The following is an 18,271-nucleotide window of genomic DNA, read 5'->3' as shown; positions in this document are numbered from 1 at the left end:
CCCAATGCAAGGATGATGGCACTTTCTCACAGCGTGTCAATCCTAGTTAACAGTTTTTGGTGTATCCCTGCTCTGCCACCCCCACCTCTAGTGCTGTCACGAGTGGTCCCTCTGGTAGTAGCAAGCCCCAGGGCACCCATCTCCTGTTCTACTCTGGATTGTCAATGTTTGAAGAAAAATCTCCACGCCAATTCTCAGGCTAAGGTCATAACTTTTGATTTGCCACAGTATCTTTTTAACAAACGTGAAACTAAATATCGCTCAACAAGCTATCCATGAGTCTCATGAATATGGTAGGCATTGAACCCTAGTCAAAGAGCACTCTCACCAGGCACACTGCCTGAATCACACTGAGGGCAACTTCCATCTCCCTGTCACACCAGTAATTAAAGAATCTTTTCAATTTAAAATCTGTCTATACCCTTTTATCTGCTGACAGTCAATCAAGGAATCACCTTCATTTTCTGGGGTCTTTAGAGCTCATTGGCTTAATTGGCTCATTGGCTTAATGGGGAGTTCTTCCCTGGTTTAAGTGTATGTGCAAAACAACAATCTAATTTTGTTTTTTAAAAGGGGGAATCAAAAAAGTATTAGTTGGTAATACAGTTTTCAAAATTAATTTTCAGGTTTCACCTATAGATTGCTTTAAGCTGTCTTTTGTGAACAACCGATTTAGTACCATACCAAATACTTAGTGGGCTGAGAGCCTGCCCATTGCTTACCATGGCTGGCATTGTCACTTTGATTTGCTTTCTTCTTATTCAATGGCTTGCCTTCCTTTTTGTTTTTATCCCTCCACTGGAGGATAGCCTCTTTGCCATTCTTTTGATTGGCTGACTTGTATTCTTCGACTGCTTACATTTAGGTAGCTACTTTTTTTAAAGCACTCGAGAGAGCATGTCGGTTTGATATTTCTTGCGTACTGCTTTTCTCCCTCAAAAATGCTTTCCCTTGCACTCCCTTTCACCTGCAAACTCCTCCCAGTCCTTCAGAAAAATGTTAACTTTTTAGAGCGCTTGGCAGCTGCTATTTGCTGTTTGCTACACTGCATTCTAAAAACAGTTTTTGAGCAAATACATTCTCATATTTATGTATATTTGTTTTCTTGCCGAGCCAAGTGGTGCCCCCCCCCCCCCCCCCCCCCCCCTTCTTGGATTGGTAAATAAAACAAGATGGTACCTGTTTCACACTGCCTATAGACTGATGCAACCTCGTTGTGCTTTTTGTGGCTATGCTTCACAGCATTGCCAAAAAGTTGGCAGATCCATTAGTGATCCATTAGTTCAACAAGGTGAGGCCAGGAATTTCTATAGTTTGTAAATCTGCTACCCAGGAATAGGTTATGAACTAAATGAAATTACTTAAGATGGAGATTTGCTACGTAGCATATCTTATATGTTCGGGGGAGGGGTCACTTTTTCCTCACAGATTGCATGTTTTGATAATGTTAAATGGATTTTGGTATAGTGAAAGTTGTCTATTCGTATTTCCACAGTTGGATTATAGGTGCTTAGTGAATAATTGGTCCCAGTGGAGGGTGCTCTGTTGAGGTTGCATGCTTTCAATCAGTTCCTTTGTGATTTTACAACAGATTATGCTGTCTTATCTTGAGTAGGTCTGTGTTGTATGGTGTTCTTTTCTTTATCCGCCTTACTATGGTATCCTAGGTCATCCTCTATTCTTCAAGATTATCCATGCTCTCCAAATCTTGTTTAAGGCTAACTTCTAAAATGTGCTCTCATTGATAGAGATGGTACCAGTCATGAGACTAACCACCACTCCATTGATAAATGTGAAGGTAACTGATCCTCGTCATGCCTTTGAGGTTTTGTGAGGTATATAGTGCCTTTGTCTTGGATTCCTCTCATGGTTTGACTTTGATGTGTGGTGTTAAATAGGCTGCATGTTCCTCTGGTAGTGGCCTGATTGTAAGCATCTGCCCGCCATCATTTATCCTCTTCAATTGTCCAAAATGGCCCTGCGATCACTCCTAATGTACAATAAAAAGGGTGCTTTTAGGAAATGTTGATCTGTTTTGACTTACTTCATATGCTGGTACTCTGAACTCAAGCTGCTAAACTTGTGCACTGTTGCCTGCCTTGGATTTTAAGCTCTTTAAACATTTGACACAGCTGCTCACTATTTGGATTTGGTAATTTCTACAGACCTTCTCCTGGGCCTCAGTAACCAGTAAGCACCTTCCACCTAGTGGTGCAGTCCCGGTATCTGGAATACCACCGCATGTTGTGAAGATCCCAGCATCTCAGGTGAGTGTGCAAGACTGATGATATATTGAAAGCAGAATGTGGGCTTTGAAAATGGCCAAAGGTACTTTTAGATGTAAGCACACAGGGTGTAGTAGAATTAAATGTATGACCTCAAAGTACGGGGAGTTTGTATGGGACATTCAAAACTAGGAAAGAAAATGCACTAGAAAACAAATGTTTGAGACATGTTGTAGGAAGCTGGGTGCCTGTTGCAGTAATCCCCCGCACTTTTTGCCAGATATCTGATTCACTTCGACGTACCCTGGGTCCCTGGAAGTCTGGTTCCCAGGGCCTGTGTTCTTTCCCAAAACTGTACCTTTGTACCCCCAATGGGCATCTCTCTGGTCACATGTAAGTCCCTTTAAAAGGTACCATGGGTACTGTGACCAGGGAAGGCCTCAAAGGGCTGCAGCACATATTGTGCCACCCTTAGAGGCTCTGGACCAGACAGACAGACAGACAGCTGTGCGATTTGGTGCTGATAAAAGTGAAGTCTACATGGCACACGTACCTGTGTGCCATGCCTGCAACCCACTGCCTACGGTATAGGTAATAGATCCCTCTAGCTGGATGCACTATACCACTGGTGAGGGTACAATTGCATGAGCACCGTACCCCTACAGTGTCTAAGCCTATTCTACAACATTGTAAGTGCAGTTAAGCCATACAAGTGTTTGAGGCATGTGAGCTGTAGATCACTTGCTTTGCATAGTCCTGCCATCTAGTGTTGGGTCTGGATGTTTGCAGGTTGTTATTCTTCGAAGAAATCTTTCCAGTCACAAGGTATTGATGGAACGGACTCCATTTAAATTCTGTCCTCTGTGCCATGCCACGTACCCTCGCACCGACTCACACAAAGTGTGCAACTTGTCTCTCCCCGGAGCACGACGAACAAGACTGCGACGCTTGCAAGTCCTGCCGATCCAAGAAGACACTCCGTGACCGTCTGGCTCAACGTCAAGAAATGCAACATCAACACCACGGCTCAATTCCGGACCTCTTTGGAGAAGATTCCGAACAAGACGCTAACAACGCTCAAGGAGCAGAGGAGGAGCACATTTCCCTTTCTGATGCGGAGTCAGACATGGACTAAAGTACCAACACTCCCCTGCCTCAGACTGTATCTCTGCCCAAGAAAAAGGCTCAGTCCTGCATCTCCCTTCAGGCCAAGGTCGGCACAGAGAACATGTTTCTAACGCCCCGCCTTTGGGCTCCGAAACCGACTTTAAAGCCTTCCGGTTCGGCATCCAGTCGGCCCCATTTGGGCACCGAGCGGAAACAATCTGCACTGATGCACGTTTTGCTAACAATCCCTCTGTTACCAAAACCGAAATCATCTTCAGATCCGAGCACTTCCATTCTGAAAACATCGGCACCCAAAATATTGGTACTGAAACAAAAAACCACTCAGACTCCGTCAAAGGAGCATTGTTTCGACGCTCCGCCTTTAAACACGGACCCGAAACAAAAGGAACTGTTTAGCAATCCCAAAACTGGACATATTCATGCAAAATTGCCATTGAAACACAAACAAGATACACACGACACTTACCATATCCCTCTTAAGAGGAAACCTGTTGGTACTAACCCCTCTCCTCATCCTCTATCACCTTCTTCCCCACGTCACCCAAATTTGTTAATTACACCCACAAATTCACCAACACCACAATCACCCGACAACCAGGATGACGGGGATGGAGATGCGGTAGACCGTAGTCCTTATCCATGGGATGATTATAATACAGATCCTAACATGGATAATGGTCCAGACTTACACCCTACAAAATCTCACCACCTGATGATAATGTACGGTACATAGAATTAATAAATAGGGCCTCTGAATATAATGGGGTTCTGCTTCATAAGGAGTCACTTGAGGAAGATTTTCTCTTTGAAACATTAAGTTCTACCCAGAGATCCACTCCTACACTGCCTATGCTTAAGCATGCGGATAACATTTTTGAAGAGCCTGTTCGCGCAAGAATCCTTAAACCAAGGGTAGATAAAAATACATCTGCACCAACTGACCCAGCTTCTATCAAGGGTCAATTACAATTAGATTCCCATGTGGTTTCTAATGCCCATAAACAAGCAAACTCACAAACCTCGGGGATGCCCCTCCTCCAGATGAAGATTCTAAATTAATAGATTCCTCCGCTCCGGCTAAAGAGTGGCTGCACAGGCAGCCAATCACTGGCGTATTGCCAATACTCTGGCTCTCTTAGCTATATAGGACAGTGCGCACTATGATGAATTGGAACAATTATTACGATTTTTACCTGACGAGCACAAAGCTAAAGCACACAGCCTGATTCAGGAGGGGAAACTAATCCTAAACAATTCCATTAGATGTGGCCGACACTGCCGCTCGTTCAATCAACATCAGTGTCTTGCTACGTAAGCATGCCTGGCTTAATTTCAGGGTTTAAACCCAAAGTCCAGGCTTCTATCTTAAGTCTACCTTTTGATAAAGAGCATCTCTTTGGTCCTGTGGTAGACACTTCATTGGAAAAGATGAAGGATACATACGTCGCAAAATCAATGGGAGCCCTGCAGTCCCCATCCAATCGGGGTTCCTTTTGTTGCTCTTTCTACAGGGGGCTCTAAAACTATATAGACAACACCTCAACATCCTATAGCGGCAACAGTCAGTCAGCCTCTTCAAGAGGTTATTTTCGAGGCGGATATAGAGGCTATAAAGACAAGGGAAGAGGTAAAGGATCCTCACCTCGCACCTCCTACTCAACAAATAAACAGTGACTTGTCTCCTCTTCCTCCGATCATTCCACACCTCTGTCTCAATTCCTTCCCGTCTGGCATACAATAACTTTGGACTGATGGGTCCTAGGAATTATCCAATCTGGTTATTGCCTGGAGCTTACTAACAATCCCCCAAACATTCCTCCACATTAACACAAAATGTCACCAGAGCATCTACACCTCAAACAGGAGGTTCACTCTCTTCTGCAAAAGGGAGCTATAAAGCCCATCCCTTTACAATATCAAGGATCCAGCGTGACTCCCTATTCTTTCTAATCCCCAAAAAGGTGAGCTCTCTGGCCTATACTGGACCTCCGAGAGTTAAATCAATGTATTCACTCAGATCACTTTCATATGGTGACACTTCAACATGTGCTCCCACTACTTTCTGTCTACTCCAGACTTAAAGGACGCATACTTCCATATCCAAATACATCTCGCTCATTGCAAGTATCTCCGGTTTGTAATAGAAGGAAAACACAACCAGTTCAAAGTGCTGCCATTTGGAGGCCCCACTGCTCCCAGAGTGTTCACTAAATGCATGGGAGTAGTCGCTGCACACCTGTGAAGACAGCAGATTCATGTCTTCCCATACTTGGATGACTGGCTCATCAAAGCCAGCTCTTACTCAGTGTCTCCAACACACTCTAACAACATTGCAATTACCGCACAATCTAGGATTTTAAGTAAATGTGTTGAAGTCCCAAATTCAACTCTCCAACATACAAACATATTTGGGAGCCACGCTCAATACTCAAAAAGCTCTAGCCTGTCCCAATGCAGCCAGAATCTGCAATATGCAGGCTCTAATTTCACAATTTCAGACCAACCTGTCATTACCAGCTCAAGTGTTCATGCAACTACTGGGAATGATGGCGCCTTGCACCATGATAGTTCCCCATCCAAGATATCAAATGCGTCCCCTTCAAGAATGCTTAGCGTGTCCGTGGTATCAGTCTCTGGGTCAGTTGTCAGATCTAGTGTTAGACTGATGCACTCCTCGCTCTCTGCAGTGGTGAAATCCACAAAACCTATCCAAAGGGCGACCGTTTATCGACCCAGTTCCACGGACCGTGCTAACAGCAATCACATTGCTCACTGATTGGGAGGTCATCTCCAGACTCTCACTATTCAAGGACTGTGGAGCCAAAAGCAAAAGCAACTTAACATAAATCATCTAGAGCTGCTGGCAGTATTTCTAGCGCTCAAAGCTTTCCAGATTCATCTTGCAGGCAAAACTGTCCTGATACACACCAACATGACAGCCATGTATTGCATACCGAAACAAGGGGGACACACTCCCTCCAGCTGTCACGCCTTGCACAAGCCATTTGGAGGTGAGCCATTGTGAGAGAGTGGCTCTATATATACTGGACTAGAAGGAAGTACAGCGTGTATAGAGTCCACCAACCCCAGAGGTATAACTGAGGTTAAAGTCAGAACTGACCTTACTCTCCAAAGTGGTAGCTTGGTCGAGCAGTAAGGCAGTACCAGAGGACAGTGTAAAGCATTTGATGTACACACTCAGTCAGCAAAAGGTTTCACACACTCAAGGACTGAACTCCAGGCCAATTGTTTGTATATCCAAAGATATGTTTGTTTTATTTTTAGAACCAACAGTTATAAAAATATACTTTTCAAGTTAAGAATACTCTCATGTAAATACTTTGCAGAGGAGCAATAAGTTTGTACACACAATCACAGGTTAGCTAATAAGCAATACAGTTCTGAACCACACTCTAGATTGAGCTCAATGGGTTTTCATAGGAAAGTACAGTTGATTACTTTATGGCTTACTTTGGTAGCTCCAGGACTAGATCTTGGATTCAGTCCTGGGGTCTAAGCTGAAACGAGATTAGCACAAACGTTTTAGTTACAGTGATGATTTTTCCTGAATATAAAGCGGTTTTAAATGTTCACACTTAAAAACTTTTCGAGGTGATTCTCACAATGTTATTCAATGGGAGGGAATTCAGGTTACATGTTTAGTATGATCGCGTTACTTTTGTAACCCAGACCTAGTTTCCTAGGGCCAACACTGGGGGCTTAACTCAAAACAGGTAGGTAATTGCGTTTCAGTATTTCGTACGATTTTTAAAGAATATTTGCAGTTTTTAAAAGTAGACACTAAGAAGAAATTTCATAAAAAAGCAGACAAAGGGTTCCTATGGAGAAAATACAGGTTACTAGCAAACCCACTAGGGATTACTTTTGTGGTTCAGTACTAGGCTGAAAGGTACAGTACTGGCTTCTCTCCTGATCACAGGTGTGTATTTTCGAATTCAGACTTTGGCTGATTTTATAGGAATATTTTCAGCTTTCAAAACTTCACACTTAAAAAATTTTCGAGTCAAAAATGGGTCAATGTTTCCAATGGCAGGTAAGTGAATTACCGGTTTCCAGATGAGTACTTGGTTGGTGAAGTTATGGTTCTGGGCATAGACTCAGGGGTCCCCCAGGGTCAGGTGAGTACAGTTAGTTCAGCCCCAGCGGCGGCCGGATGCAGAGGTAGGCCCAATGTTATCCAATGAGGGAAAGGGGGCCTTTGGTTGGTGGCTGCTGGCCAGTAGGCCACGCAGCTCTGGGAGCTGGACTCCTGGTCACTTGCTCAGGGCAAGAGGGGAAGTAGGAAAGGGTAAAGAGGTCACACAGCCAGCGGCACTCGGGCGGCTGGGTGCAGGGTGCTTTTGAGCCGTAGGGCGCTCAATGTTATCCAATGAGGATCTTGAAAAAGGAACAAAGGCTGCAGGCTTGGGGACAGTGACTATCCAGGGGCGACCAGCACTTCGAGAGGTAAGTTTGGATGATGGGATTACCCAAAGGGTGGCACAGGGGTGCGCCGGGTGCAAGGGGTGTCTTTGGGGGTCGGAAAAGCTTACCCTCGGCTGGGCGCGGTTGGGGTGGCCCCTTGGTTCTGAGTCTGCAGGCGTTGGCTGGTTCATCGAGGAGGGTCTTTGGGCACTGGACTTCGGGTCCCAGTCGCCGGGGGGACGTCCTCGTGGTCTTGCTTCGGGTTGGCCTGGCCCGGGCTCAGCTGGTGCAGAGTGGGCAGGTCCGGAGCTTCCTGGTGGGCACCAGGTGGGTTTGTTGCAGCAGAGCCTCTGCTGATGGGAGTCCTAATCGTCGAGAGGGTCAAGGCAGGCAGGTCCTCTGGGTTTCCCAATGTTGCTGTCCGCGGAGGTCGCCGGGTTTAGGCAGGAGCAAGTTCCAGGATCAACAGGCCGGTAGGGCTGGGGCCAAGTCAGTTGTTGTTGTCCTGTTAGCAGCTGCGCGGCAGGTCTTCTTCTTGATCTTCTTTCTTCTTTTTGATATCTGGATCTGAGGAAGGAATGTTCAGGGAGCCCCATAATACTAAATTTAGGGGCGTTACAGGTAGGGCAAGGGCAGGGACAATGGGTCCCTGTCCTGGGGTAAGTACAACCCCCTAGCCTGCTCCTCTCCTGTGGGAGGGGGGCAGGAGCCTAGCTGGGATTGGGCAGGACTCGCCATCTACAAGATGGCCGGAGCCCGGGGGTCGTGCTTCACCTCGCCTCCTGACGTATGTTTTCCCACGAGTCTTCCCGCCAGAGGGGTGGTAGGACTGGTGGGGGGCTGGTTGCTGGGTACGGCAAATGGTCTAGAGAAGCTCTCAGAGGCGGTATGCCTTTGAAGCTTCCCCCTGTCCATCCTGGGTGAGGAGACCTAGCACCTAGCAGACCCAGGAGAGCGGGGGCCCTCCACCCAGGGGTCCAGCAACATGTCTGCTTTGTGGCAGCCACTCAGCCCAGACGTGGATTTGAGGTTCGGGTTTTTGGAGGGCATCTCTAAGATGCCCTCTCGTGCATTTTACATTAAATCCCACACTGGCATCAGTGCGGGTTTAATGTGCTGAGAACATTGGTACCAAACTTGTCTATCTTCAGTGAAGCCATTATGGTGCTGTGGAGTTCGTGAAGACAACCTCCCAGCACCATATACTCTTAAATGGCAACACTGTACTTACAGTGTCCAGGAATGGTCCTGGGTATTGTAGGGGCACAGGGCTCATGCACATGAGCCCTCACCTCTGGCATAGGGCACCCAGCTAGAGGGGTGACTGGAGTATGCCAGGGCAGTGGGTTCTGTGGGCATGGCACACAGGGATGTGTGCCATGTCGACTCTTGCTTTAGTTTTGTACTTAGGCACTCAGCCTACAAAGGCAGTGTGGGAGCAAGGGGACAGGACCCCTGAGGGTGGCGCAATAAGTGCTGCGGCCCTCGGGGGTCTTCTCTGGTCACCATGCCCTTGGTACCTAGGGTACCATTTACTAGGGGCTGACAGGGGCCAGAGATGCCAATTGGGTATTTTGTTTCAGCATAGCTTTTCTTTGTAGTGAAGGAACACCGGCCCTGGGTACCTGATTGGTAGGGACCCAGGGCACACTCAGTCAAAGTACATCCGCAGTTAAGAAAAAAGTGGGGGCATACCTAGGCAAGGAAGATGGCACTTTATCACAGCCATACGCACAGAATTTATCTCCTGGCAGATCATCTCCCAGGAGATGTAAAATCAGATCGCAGATCTACTCAGCAGGCAGGGACAATAGTTGAGTGGGAGATTCTCCCGCAAGTTCTCCTCCCATTCTTTCTAATGTGGGTTTTTCCACAGATAGATCTGTTCGCGACACATGCACGCAAAATCCTCAAACTTCGCCTCCAGGTATCCACACCCCTTGTCCAAAGGGCAATGCACTATGGATGAACTGGTCAGGAATATTTGCCTACGCTTTTCCGCCTCTCCAATTATTCCACTAGTGGTTTGGAAGCTCAAAATAACATCGCTCAGACTAATCCTAGTAGCTCCCGCATGGGTCAGAGTGAGCGAAATACAAGTGCCCTGTTCAAAGGAACCGTACACTGGTTTCCATCTAAACAGGGTTGTGTTGAGGGCTCATGCCTCCTTTATTTCGTAGGTGGTGTCAGATATCCATGTGAATCAGACCATTTCACTTCTGAACTTTTTCCCCAATCCCTCCACTCCATGAGAGGGCTTTGCACTCACTTGACCGAAAGAGTTTTAAAGTTCCATCTGGATAGTTCCAAGTTGATTAGAAATTCTGATCAACTATTTGTAACTATGGGTCGATCAGAGCAGGTTTTCCAGCCTCAAAATGATCCATATTCAGGTGGATAGTTTCATAAATCAAGTTAGCTTATCAATTAGCACAAAAGCCCCTTGGGCATGCTCCCAAGGCGCATTGCACGAGGGGAAAGGCGGCTTCTATTGCTATCTTTAATAACGTGCCGATCTCTGAGATCTGTAAGGCGGCAACTTGGAGGTCCGTCCATTCATTTTTACAAGGCACTATTGTCTAGATTCAGACACCAGAGCAGACACCCAAGTAGACCAGGTTTCCTTGAGGAATCTGTTCCACAGCTGATTACTGCTGTTGTTGTAAATTGGGTCGTTCACTCTCATCCGCCTGCAGGCGGAAGATGGGCTTGCTATTCTATTCAGTGCTTATGACTATTGATGAGGATCCCCTGGAAGAGAAGGATAACTTACTTACCTGTAATCCTAGGTTTGAGGCATATGAGCTGCAGATCACACACTGTGCATAGATCGCCATCTGGTGTTGGGCCCGGATGTTTGCACTTTGTTGTTGTCCTGGAATAGTCTTTGGAAGTCGCAAGATAGGTGACTCCTCCTTTGGACCATAGTGCGCATGGGCATCGGCTCCATCTTCAGATTGGTTATTTCCACCATCGTGCTTAGATGTGTTTCTCGCGCTGCAATTCGGAACCTTTACCGATTCTACTTTCAACGCGCTATCCTTCACCCTTTCTAGGTATTGTTTTCGATCGCGAATCCAAGTAGTCGCGCATCTCTTCAACGTCCATGTTCTCCTTTACGATCGTCGACGAAGGCCTTCGGGCCTACTTAGGCCTTGGCATCTGGCTCATGGAAAGGACGCCATTCAAAAAGTGTCCTCAATGTGGGTCGAAGTTTCCCCACACTGATCTGCATGAGGTGTGCAACCTCTGCCTTTCACCAGAGCACGAGGCCAGAGACTGTACAGCTTGTGCCTCTCCGCTCCAAGAAGACCATTCGGGACCGTCAAGCTGGAAGAAAAATGGCTCGCTCGTCAACATCCATTCCTCACGACCTCTTCCAAGAGGGTGTCAACGTACCAGAACAGGAGCAGGTCGAAGAACTCCTCGGCAGCGCCTTCGAAGCAGAGGACTTTGACGTTGAAGAAATCACTCCTGCGCAGCGGGTCGTAAGTAAAGACGTCGACCCCCCCCCCCCGGCTATACACCATCAAAAAAGGCTACGGTCACACCTTCGGCCCAGGTGCACACCGAGAGACTGCTTCCCATGCCCCTCCCCCGGTCTTGACTAAGAAGACTATTAAGCCTTCAGGCGACTCTGGCTCAAATCAGACTGTCGCCGGTACCAAAACCCGGTCACCGGCACCGACAAAGAAACCATTGTCCTACTCCGTGCCGATCGCTGCCTCCACATCCAAGCACTCTGCACCTAAATCCACAAGTACCAACCCATAGGCTCCAAAAAAACACTTGGAGCCGAGCATAAAGCCGCTCCCTAAAACTTCGGATCCACACTCTTCGGAGCCGAAAGAACTATTGGAACTAAAGAAACAACCAGTTCCACAAACAGAGACTGTAAAACAAGCCAAAAGACCACAAAACCGTTCCAGAGTCTGTGCCGTGCAAGTCCGTTGAACCGAAGAAGTCTGTGCCGAAAGATCAGCCTCCATCAGAAGAGCTTTTTACACCAGACCCTCGACAAAAAACTCTTCTAAAGGATCCTAAAACTGGTCAATTCACCCTAAGTTAAAAAAGAGACCATTGAATACGCCTGCACCGGAAAAAAGGGGAACATTGCTACATCTCCCCTTAGGGTCCCTTCTCCACCTCCTCCACTTTATCCTCCACTTTCTCCCCACCTCCCTACACCATCTCCTACTCCAGGGAACGATGATGACACCTCTGAAGGTGAGGGTGTGGATGAGGAGCCACTAGGGGACCATAGTTCACCTTCTTCCCCTGATCCTTGGGACGACTATAACACACCAGATGTCCCGAATGTTCCACAGGAGGACATCTACCCCTCTAGGCCTTCCCCTCCATAAGACACAACCGGTTTTAATCAGCTGCTTCTCAAAGCTGCCCAATACCATGGGTTTGGCTTACACACGGACCCGGTGGAAGAGGACTTCCTGATGGACACTTTTGATACCTCACAAAGGTCCACCTCTATTTTGCCCATGCTAAAAGGGGTCCTCAAGCATGCACCGAAAGTGTTCAAAGATCCTGTGAGGTCTAGAGTTATTAACCCCAGGATCGACAAAGTATAAATCTGCCACAGTGGACCCAGCCTATATTAAAGGCCCAGTACCTTTAGATTCACTAGTTTTTTCCAATGCTAGGATAAGGGCGAAATCTCAGACATCAGGGGATGCTCCACCCCCAGATAAAGAGTCCAAACTATTAGATGCCTCTGGCAAAAGAACAGCGTCACAAGCAGCTAACATATGGCGTATCGCCAATACTCAAGCTTTGTTATCCAGGTATGATAGGGAACATTACGATGAACTTGAGACCCTGTTGCAGCATCTACCTGATACATACAAACACAGGGCCAATGACCTCATACAGGAGGGAAAGATAATCACGAACACCTCCATTCGTTGCCCTCTGGACGCAGCAGATACCCCCTCCAGAGCAGTCAACACAAGTGTACTTCTGCGTAGAAATGCTTGTACAAACTTCCATTTTAAACCAGCCCTATGATCAGGAAAACTTATTTGGAACTAATGTACATTCATCACTTGAGAAGATGAAAAAAGACACAGACACAGCCAAATCTATGGGAGCCTTGCAATCGAAAACTCCTAGACGTTCTTCTTCGCTCCTTCTACAAAGGCACCTCCAGAGGCTACTCCTCTGACAACACTTCCACCTCTTACAAGGCTCCCACCCAGTCTACGTTCACCAGAGGTTACCAAAGAGGAGGCTATAGAGGCAACAACAAAGGTAGAGGGAAGACCAACAATACCCGATCTGCCTCCACCCCTACCCAATGACTTCCCTCTGCTCCCCTGACCATTCCACTCCTGTGGTTTTGATAAATGGTCTCACGAATCGCGCTCTGCAGTGGTGGAACACCAAAAACCTTTCCAAGGGGCAACGGTTCATACAGCCAGTTCCACAGATTGTGCTAACAGCGGACTCATCGCTCTCTGGCTGGGGAGCTCATCTTTTACATCATACCATATAGGGCATGTGGACACCCCAACAAAGGTTGTTCCACATCAATCACCTAGAGTTACTAGCCATCTTCCTAGCACTGAAGTTGTTCTAAAAACACATTCTAGGCAAAGCTGTCCTAATCTGCACGGACAATATGACAGCAATGTATTACATTCAAAAACAGGGCGGGACACATTCCCTGCAACTCTCCAAACTAGCACAAAGCATATGGAGATGGGCTATTCCCCAAAACATTATTCTCCTAGCCCAACATGTTCCAGGAGTCCAGAACAGTGTAGCAGATCTGTTAAGTCGTCAAGTGCAACAGACTCACGAGTGGGAACTTCATCCTCAAGTTCTTAAACCATTTTTCCAGTTGTGGGGGCACCCAGAGAGAGATCTCTTTGCTACACTCAAAAACGCCAAATGCCCAAGCTTCGCCACCAGGTATCCACACTAATTGTCCAAAGGCAATGCAATGTGGATGAATTGGTCAGGTAGATTTGCGTACGCTTTTCCGCCTCTTCCACTTATTCCACTGGTGGTGCGCAAACTGCAGCAACACTCACTGACTTTCATCCTAGCTGCTCCATCATGGGCCAGACAACCGTAGTACACCACATTCTCTTCCAGGGGATCCTCATCAATAGTCACAAGCATTAGAATATTCCCGCCCATGCGTGGGACCACGGAAACACTATATTATATGTGATATATATATATATATATCTCCTACTGGCGGTCGCCAGTAGGTAGTTATAGTTAGGATTTTTTTCAATGTTAAATCTCAAAATTCTATTTGGAATAACTTTGGCGCCGGTTGACGAATCTGCCTGAAAAGTTCCTCAAAATGGCCTCGTCGAGCTCCGGTCCTTCCCTGAAAGTTCGGGGGATGAGTCAAGCGGGGGCCGAGATAAAAGGGGGGTCCTAAAATGCGCTTTCCCCATGTTAATTTCCATAGGGCGGTCAACCTCACTTTTAGCCCGAACGGCTGAAATGGATTTACACCAAATTTGGCAAAATTGTAGGGACTGGTAGCCCGATGTGCCTTTGCTATGTCTCAAGATATGTGCTACAGTGGATTTTGAGTAATTTAGGTTAAAAAAAATATATATATCTGTAAGCGCGCCCCGGACTTGCGCGCAGAAAGCCGATTGGTTCTTGGGTGTCTGTAAACATTCGAAACAGTCCGGAGCGGCCGCCATCTTGTGTCTCGGTAGGATCGAGACACAAGAGGTGGCCAAAACAAAGGGGGAATTGACCATAAGGGGGCAGGGTAGACCCCCCTGACCCCCTAGGTTTGATGTGGGGGCTATTAAAGGGTCCCACTGGGCAAAAAAAAAAAAAAAAAAATTCGATTTGCGCGGGGGGAGCGCCCGGTACGCGCACCGGGGAGCGCACCAAGGAAAAAAGAGAATAGCAGAGTTTAAAAATGCAAGTCATTTTATATAAAAGGGTGGTAGTTCTGAAAAGAACTGTTTTTTTTTTTCTTTTTGTTTTATATTTTTGTTTTTGTTTTTTGGAGAAAAAAAATTTTGGGGGGATTTTCAGAACAATTTTATATTTTTTTTAGTTTTTCTGGGGTGAAACAAAAGACAGGGAAATGCAAACCGCTCAACTGGAGCAAAAAAATAGAAAAAAATTAAGGTTGCTTGCTGCAGTGATGGTTGTCTGCAGCTCGATTAAGTAAAGTGATGCTCTGCTCACCATAAGATATAGTTTTGTTGCAATATATGAAAACAAATTTAAATTTGGAAAACTTTGTTTGAACATTAGGGACCATCTCCCTAGCCTCCACCCGATGGAGTGGGTTGGTTGGAGGTGCCTGAAGTTGAAGCATGGGGAGGGTTCTTGCTCAGTTGCCTGACTTCTGCTCCTGAGTAATTGTTTGGGTGCTTCCTCTGCATGTGCCTTATCATCGTGTGGTTCCCAAACGAATATTTCCTGTTAGGGTTCCCTCTAGACAGTTCTTGGTCACAGATGAGGCAAGCCACCTTTGCTGCATTTACTTTTTTGGCACCCCTTGGCATTTTGAAAAACTTCCCCATACAAACCCAAAGAACATTTTATTTGGGAGTGTCCTCAGGCAGATATTGCCTCTCCTCCTGCTCCTCTTCGTCCTCCTCTTCTTCATGACCACCAATGTGGTCTTGTGGTGGTGGAGGTGGTGGTGGTCCAGATGCACCTGCAGCTGCTACTACTGAAGCCATTTCTCACAGTCTTCTTCACTCAAAGAACAAAGTGAAAATGAGGAAAAAAGGTGGGGTCTTTCATCATTTGGAAAACAAAACTGTTGTGAACCAATCAAAAGTGTTATTTTCAGGTCACATGACCCGACGCGCTTACGCTATGCGCCCCGGGGCGCGTCGGCTAAGCGCGTCAAATGCTTCCGGGTGGGTTTACGCCGTGCGTATCACGCGGACTCGGCTACGCGATATGTCACGATCATGTTTTCGTTCGCGACATTGGCGCTAACGGGACGCTTCCCGGTTCGCGCACCGGGGTGCTTCAAACGAGTACGCTCTCCGGGGCGCTCACCGGGAGCGCTCCAAGGCAAAAAAATAAATAAATAAATAATTTTAAAAATGGGAAAAATTGTAGGGACTGGTAGCCCGATGTGCCTTTGCTATACTCAAGTGGTTTTTCCGAAAATTAACTTTCAAATAAATATATATTGGGCTATATATATATGTTAGAGCCCAAATGTAGCCCAAAGATGGCCACCAGAGAAAAAAAAAAACAAATGTAGCCCAAATATCAGCCATATTTAGCCCAACTATAGCCCAATGATAGAATGTACCAGAGTGTTCTAAAGAACAACTAGAGCGTTAACAGTCTTACTTATAAAGTGAGACTTATAGTTAGGAATTAGCATTTTAAAAACCTATGAAATTCACTGAAAAAAACCATAGGTTTCACACCAGTTATAGTTAGGAATTAGCATTTAAAAAACCTATTAAATTCACTGAAAAAACCATAGGTTTCACACCAGTTATAGTTAGCTGGAAATTTTACTGACATAAAAGCATTGAAATTCCACGTTATAGTTAGTTGGACTCACTATAACTTGCGCGTGTAATGCACTGCTGATGACGTCACATATTACATCACTCATGACATGGTCAGTGACATCACTCATGACATCCCACAAGAATTTCCTGTCAGAATGCCTGCTTTGTTCCGGAAATGTCCTTCTTGTGACAAGATGGCTCTGGCTGACCCACACGCAGTGTGTATTGTGTGCCTTCCATCTGCACACAACCCTGACCAGTGCCACCACTGTCAAAAATTCTCTAGACGGACTCTTCGTGACAGGGGGAGAATTAGACTTCATGCCATGCTGGAGAAAGACAAAAATCACCAGGTGGGTGTTCCTGCAGTCCCCAGGTAGTCTTCTGCAAGCAAGTATGGCCAACAACGGCGTCGTTCCGCTTCTCCTACCCCCAGAAAGAGGAAGGAAGGTCAAAGATCTCAGTCGAGGTCTCCGTCTAAGAGGCCCAGATCACCATTGCGATTAAGATCTCTGCCGCAGTCAGGTAAGTCGGCATCTAGTTGCCACACTTCGGGCTCGAGGTCTGTGGCTGCTACCATCTCTAAGTCTCCGTCGACGTCTAGGCTTCCGTCGATGTCGAGACGCTCTCCGCCGTCCCCGAGGGGGTCAGCGCTGAGAGCTAAGACTGCTTCCAGGTCGCCGCTGGCGGGCTTGCGTCAAGAGGGTCTTCAAGATCCCACCATTCGACGTCAAGGAGGTCGAGGCGACGCCAGGAAAGGTCGCCGTCGACACGATGTCGAGGGTCGTCGACACAACGTCATGGAGGTTCTCCATCTGACGACGTCGAGGAAGATCAACGTCAAAGTCACCGGCTCGACGTCTAGGTTCGCAGTCGTGTCCCTCATGGCGTGGACGATTGACGTCGAGAGCATCAAGACCCCGCTCGACGCCATTGGTCACACAGACGTCTTCGACGTAGAAACTTTCGCCGTCGAGGGATCAGGTGATGGTCGTGGTTCCAGGTCTTCCTGAGATAAATCTTCATCTCCCAGATTGAATATCGTGGAGATCTTCCCGGAACCTTCCCCCAGATCTGCGGACAGATCACGCAGCTTGGTACCTCATCGTCTTCAAGGGGCTGTCTCTGGAGGTCATAGTCCGGGCTCGGATTACTCCTGCACATACTCTCCATCTGCTTCAAGAACCCCGGCCTGACCGTCTAGGTCTCCTCGGAGGCCCCGGGTTTCACCCCGACCAAGATCTCCGGCCAGATCACGTTCTACAGTGCAGCCGAGAACACCTATCAGGCCAAGACCTTCTCCTAGACAGATCTCCGTCAAGGCATCGCTCTAGGTCCGGAGACCATCACAGCAGGCATCGTGACAGGCCCCATAGGAGGCGGCGCACAAGATCTCCATCGTGGTCATCTTCCACTAGGAAGTCTTTCTGAGATTACTCTCCTACCTTCTCCTCGACGCCTCCTTCACGAGTCTCTCCAATTGATGACATCGCGACTTTCTCGGATGTTCTGGGCAGGGGAGCAAAAAAGCTCAACATTACGCTGCATACCCCAATGGTGCCCACTTCTGTGATTTTTGATACCCTTCATCATCGCACAGCGCCCAGACCTCTGCTGCCCCTGGTTCCCGGCCTCCTAGAACCGGCTATACTACTTTCCTCACACCGGCGGTGGTGGAATCTGTTCCATCTCGGATAGCCAAGAAGTACAAGGCCCCTTTGGAAGTTCCCTTGTTCCTCCGATCTGATCCTGACCCTATAATTGTGGCGGCTGCCATGAAGTCCCATTCGGGCACTACCTCCTCCTCGGTACCACCTGAAAAAGACCGCAAACTCATGGTCTTGTTTGGCAGAAAGGTATGCAACACCTCCTCTTCATATATGAAGGTAGCTAGTGCCTCTTCCTTACTTGGAAGGTACGACAGGTCCCTCTGGGACTCCTGGACTCGCTTTACAGAAAAGCTTCCTAAGGAAGATCGACAAGACTTAGTTGAAATTA

The 18,271-nt window shown here is 47.2% G+C and overlaps 1 protein-coding gene across 2 annotated transcripts in view; it reads left to right on the top strand.

Moving 5' to 3' along the window:
* The window catches only part of G3BP1 (G3BP stress granule assembly factor 1), a 366,859-nt gene that overhangs the window by 238,537 nt on the left and 110,051 nt on the right, over nt 1-18,271 (top strand). For both annotated transcript variants that reach the window (XM_086931268.1, XM_086931269.1), the window contains exon 8: nt 2,166-2,267. In XM_086931268.1, coding sequence (XP_086787394.1) covers nt 2,166-2,267 — 102 coding nt within the window. The remainder of the gene's footprint in view (nt 1-2,165; nt 2,268-18,271) is intronic.

The sequence above is a fragment of the Lissotriton vulgaris genome, chromosome 7, assembly GCF_964263255.1.
Source record: "Lissotriton vulgaris chromosome 7, aLisVul1.2, whole genome shotgun sequence".
NCBI classification, from domain to species: Eukaryota; Metazoa; Chordata; class Amphibia; order Caudata; family Salamandridae; genus Lissotriton; species Lissotriton vulgaris.
This window is presented reverse-complemented; position numbering and strand designations above follow the sequence as displayed.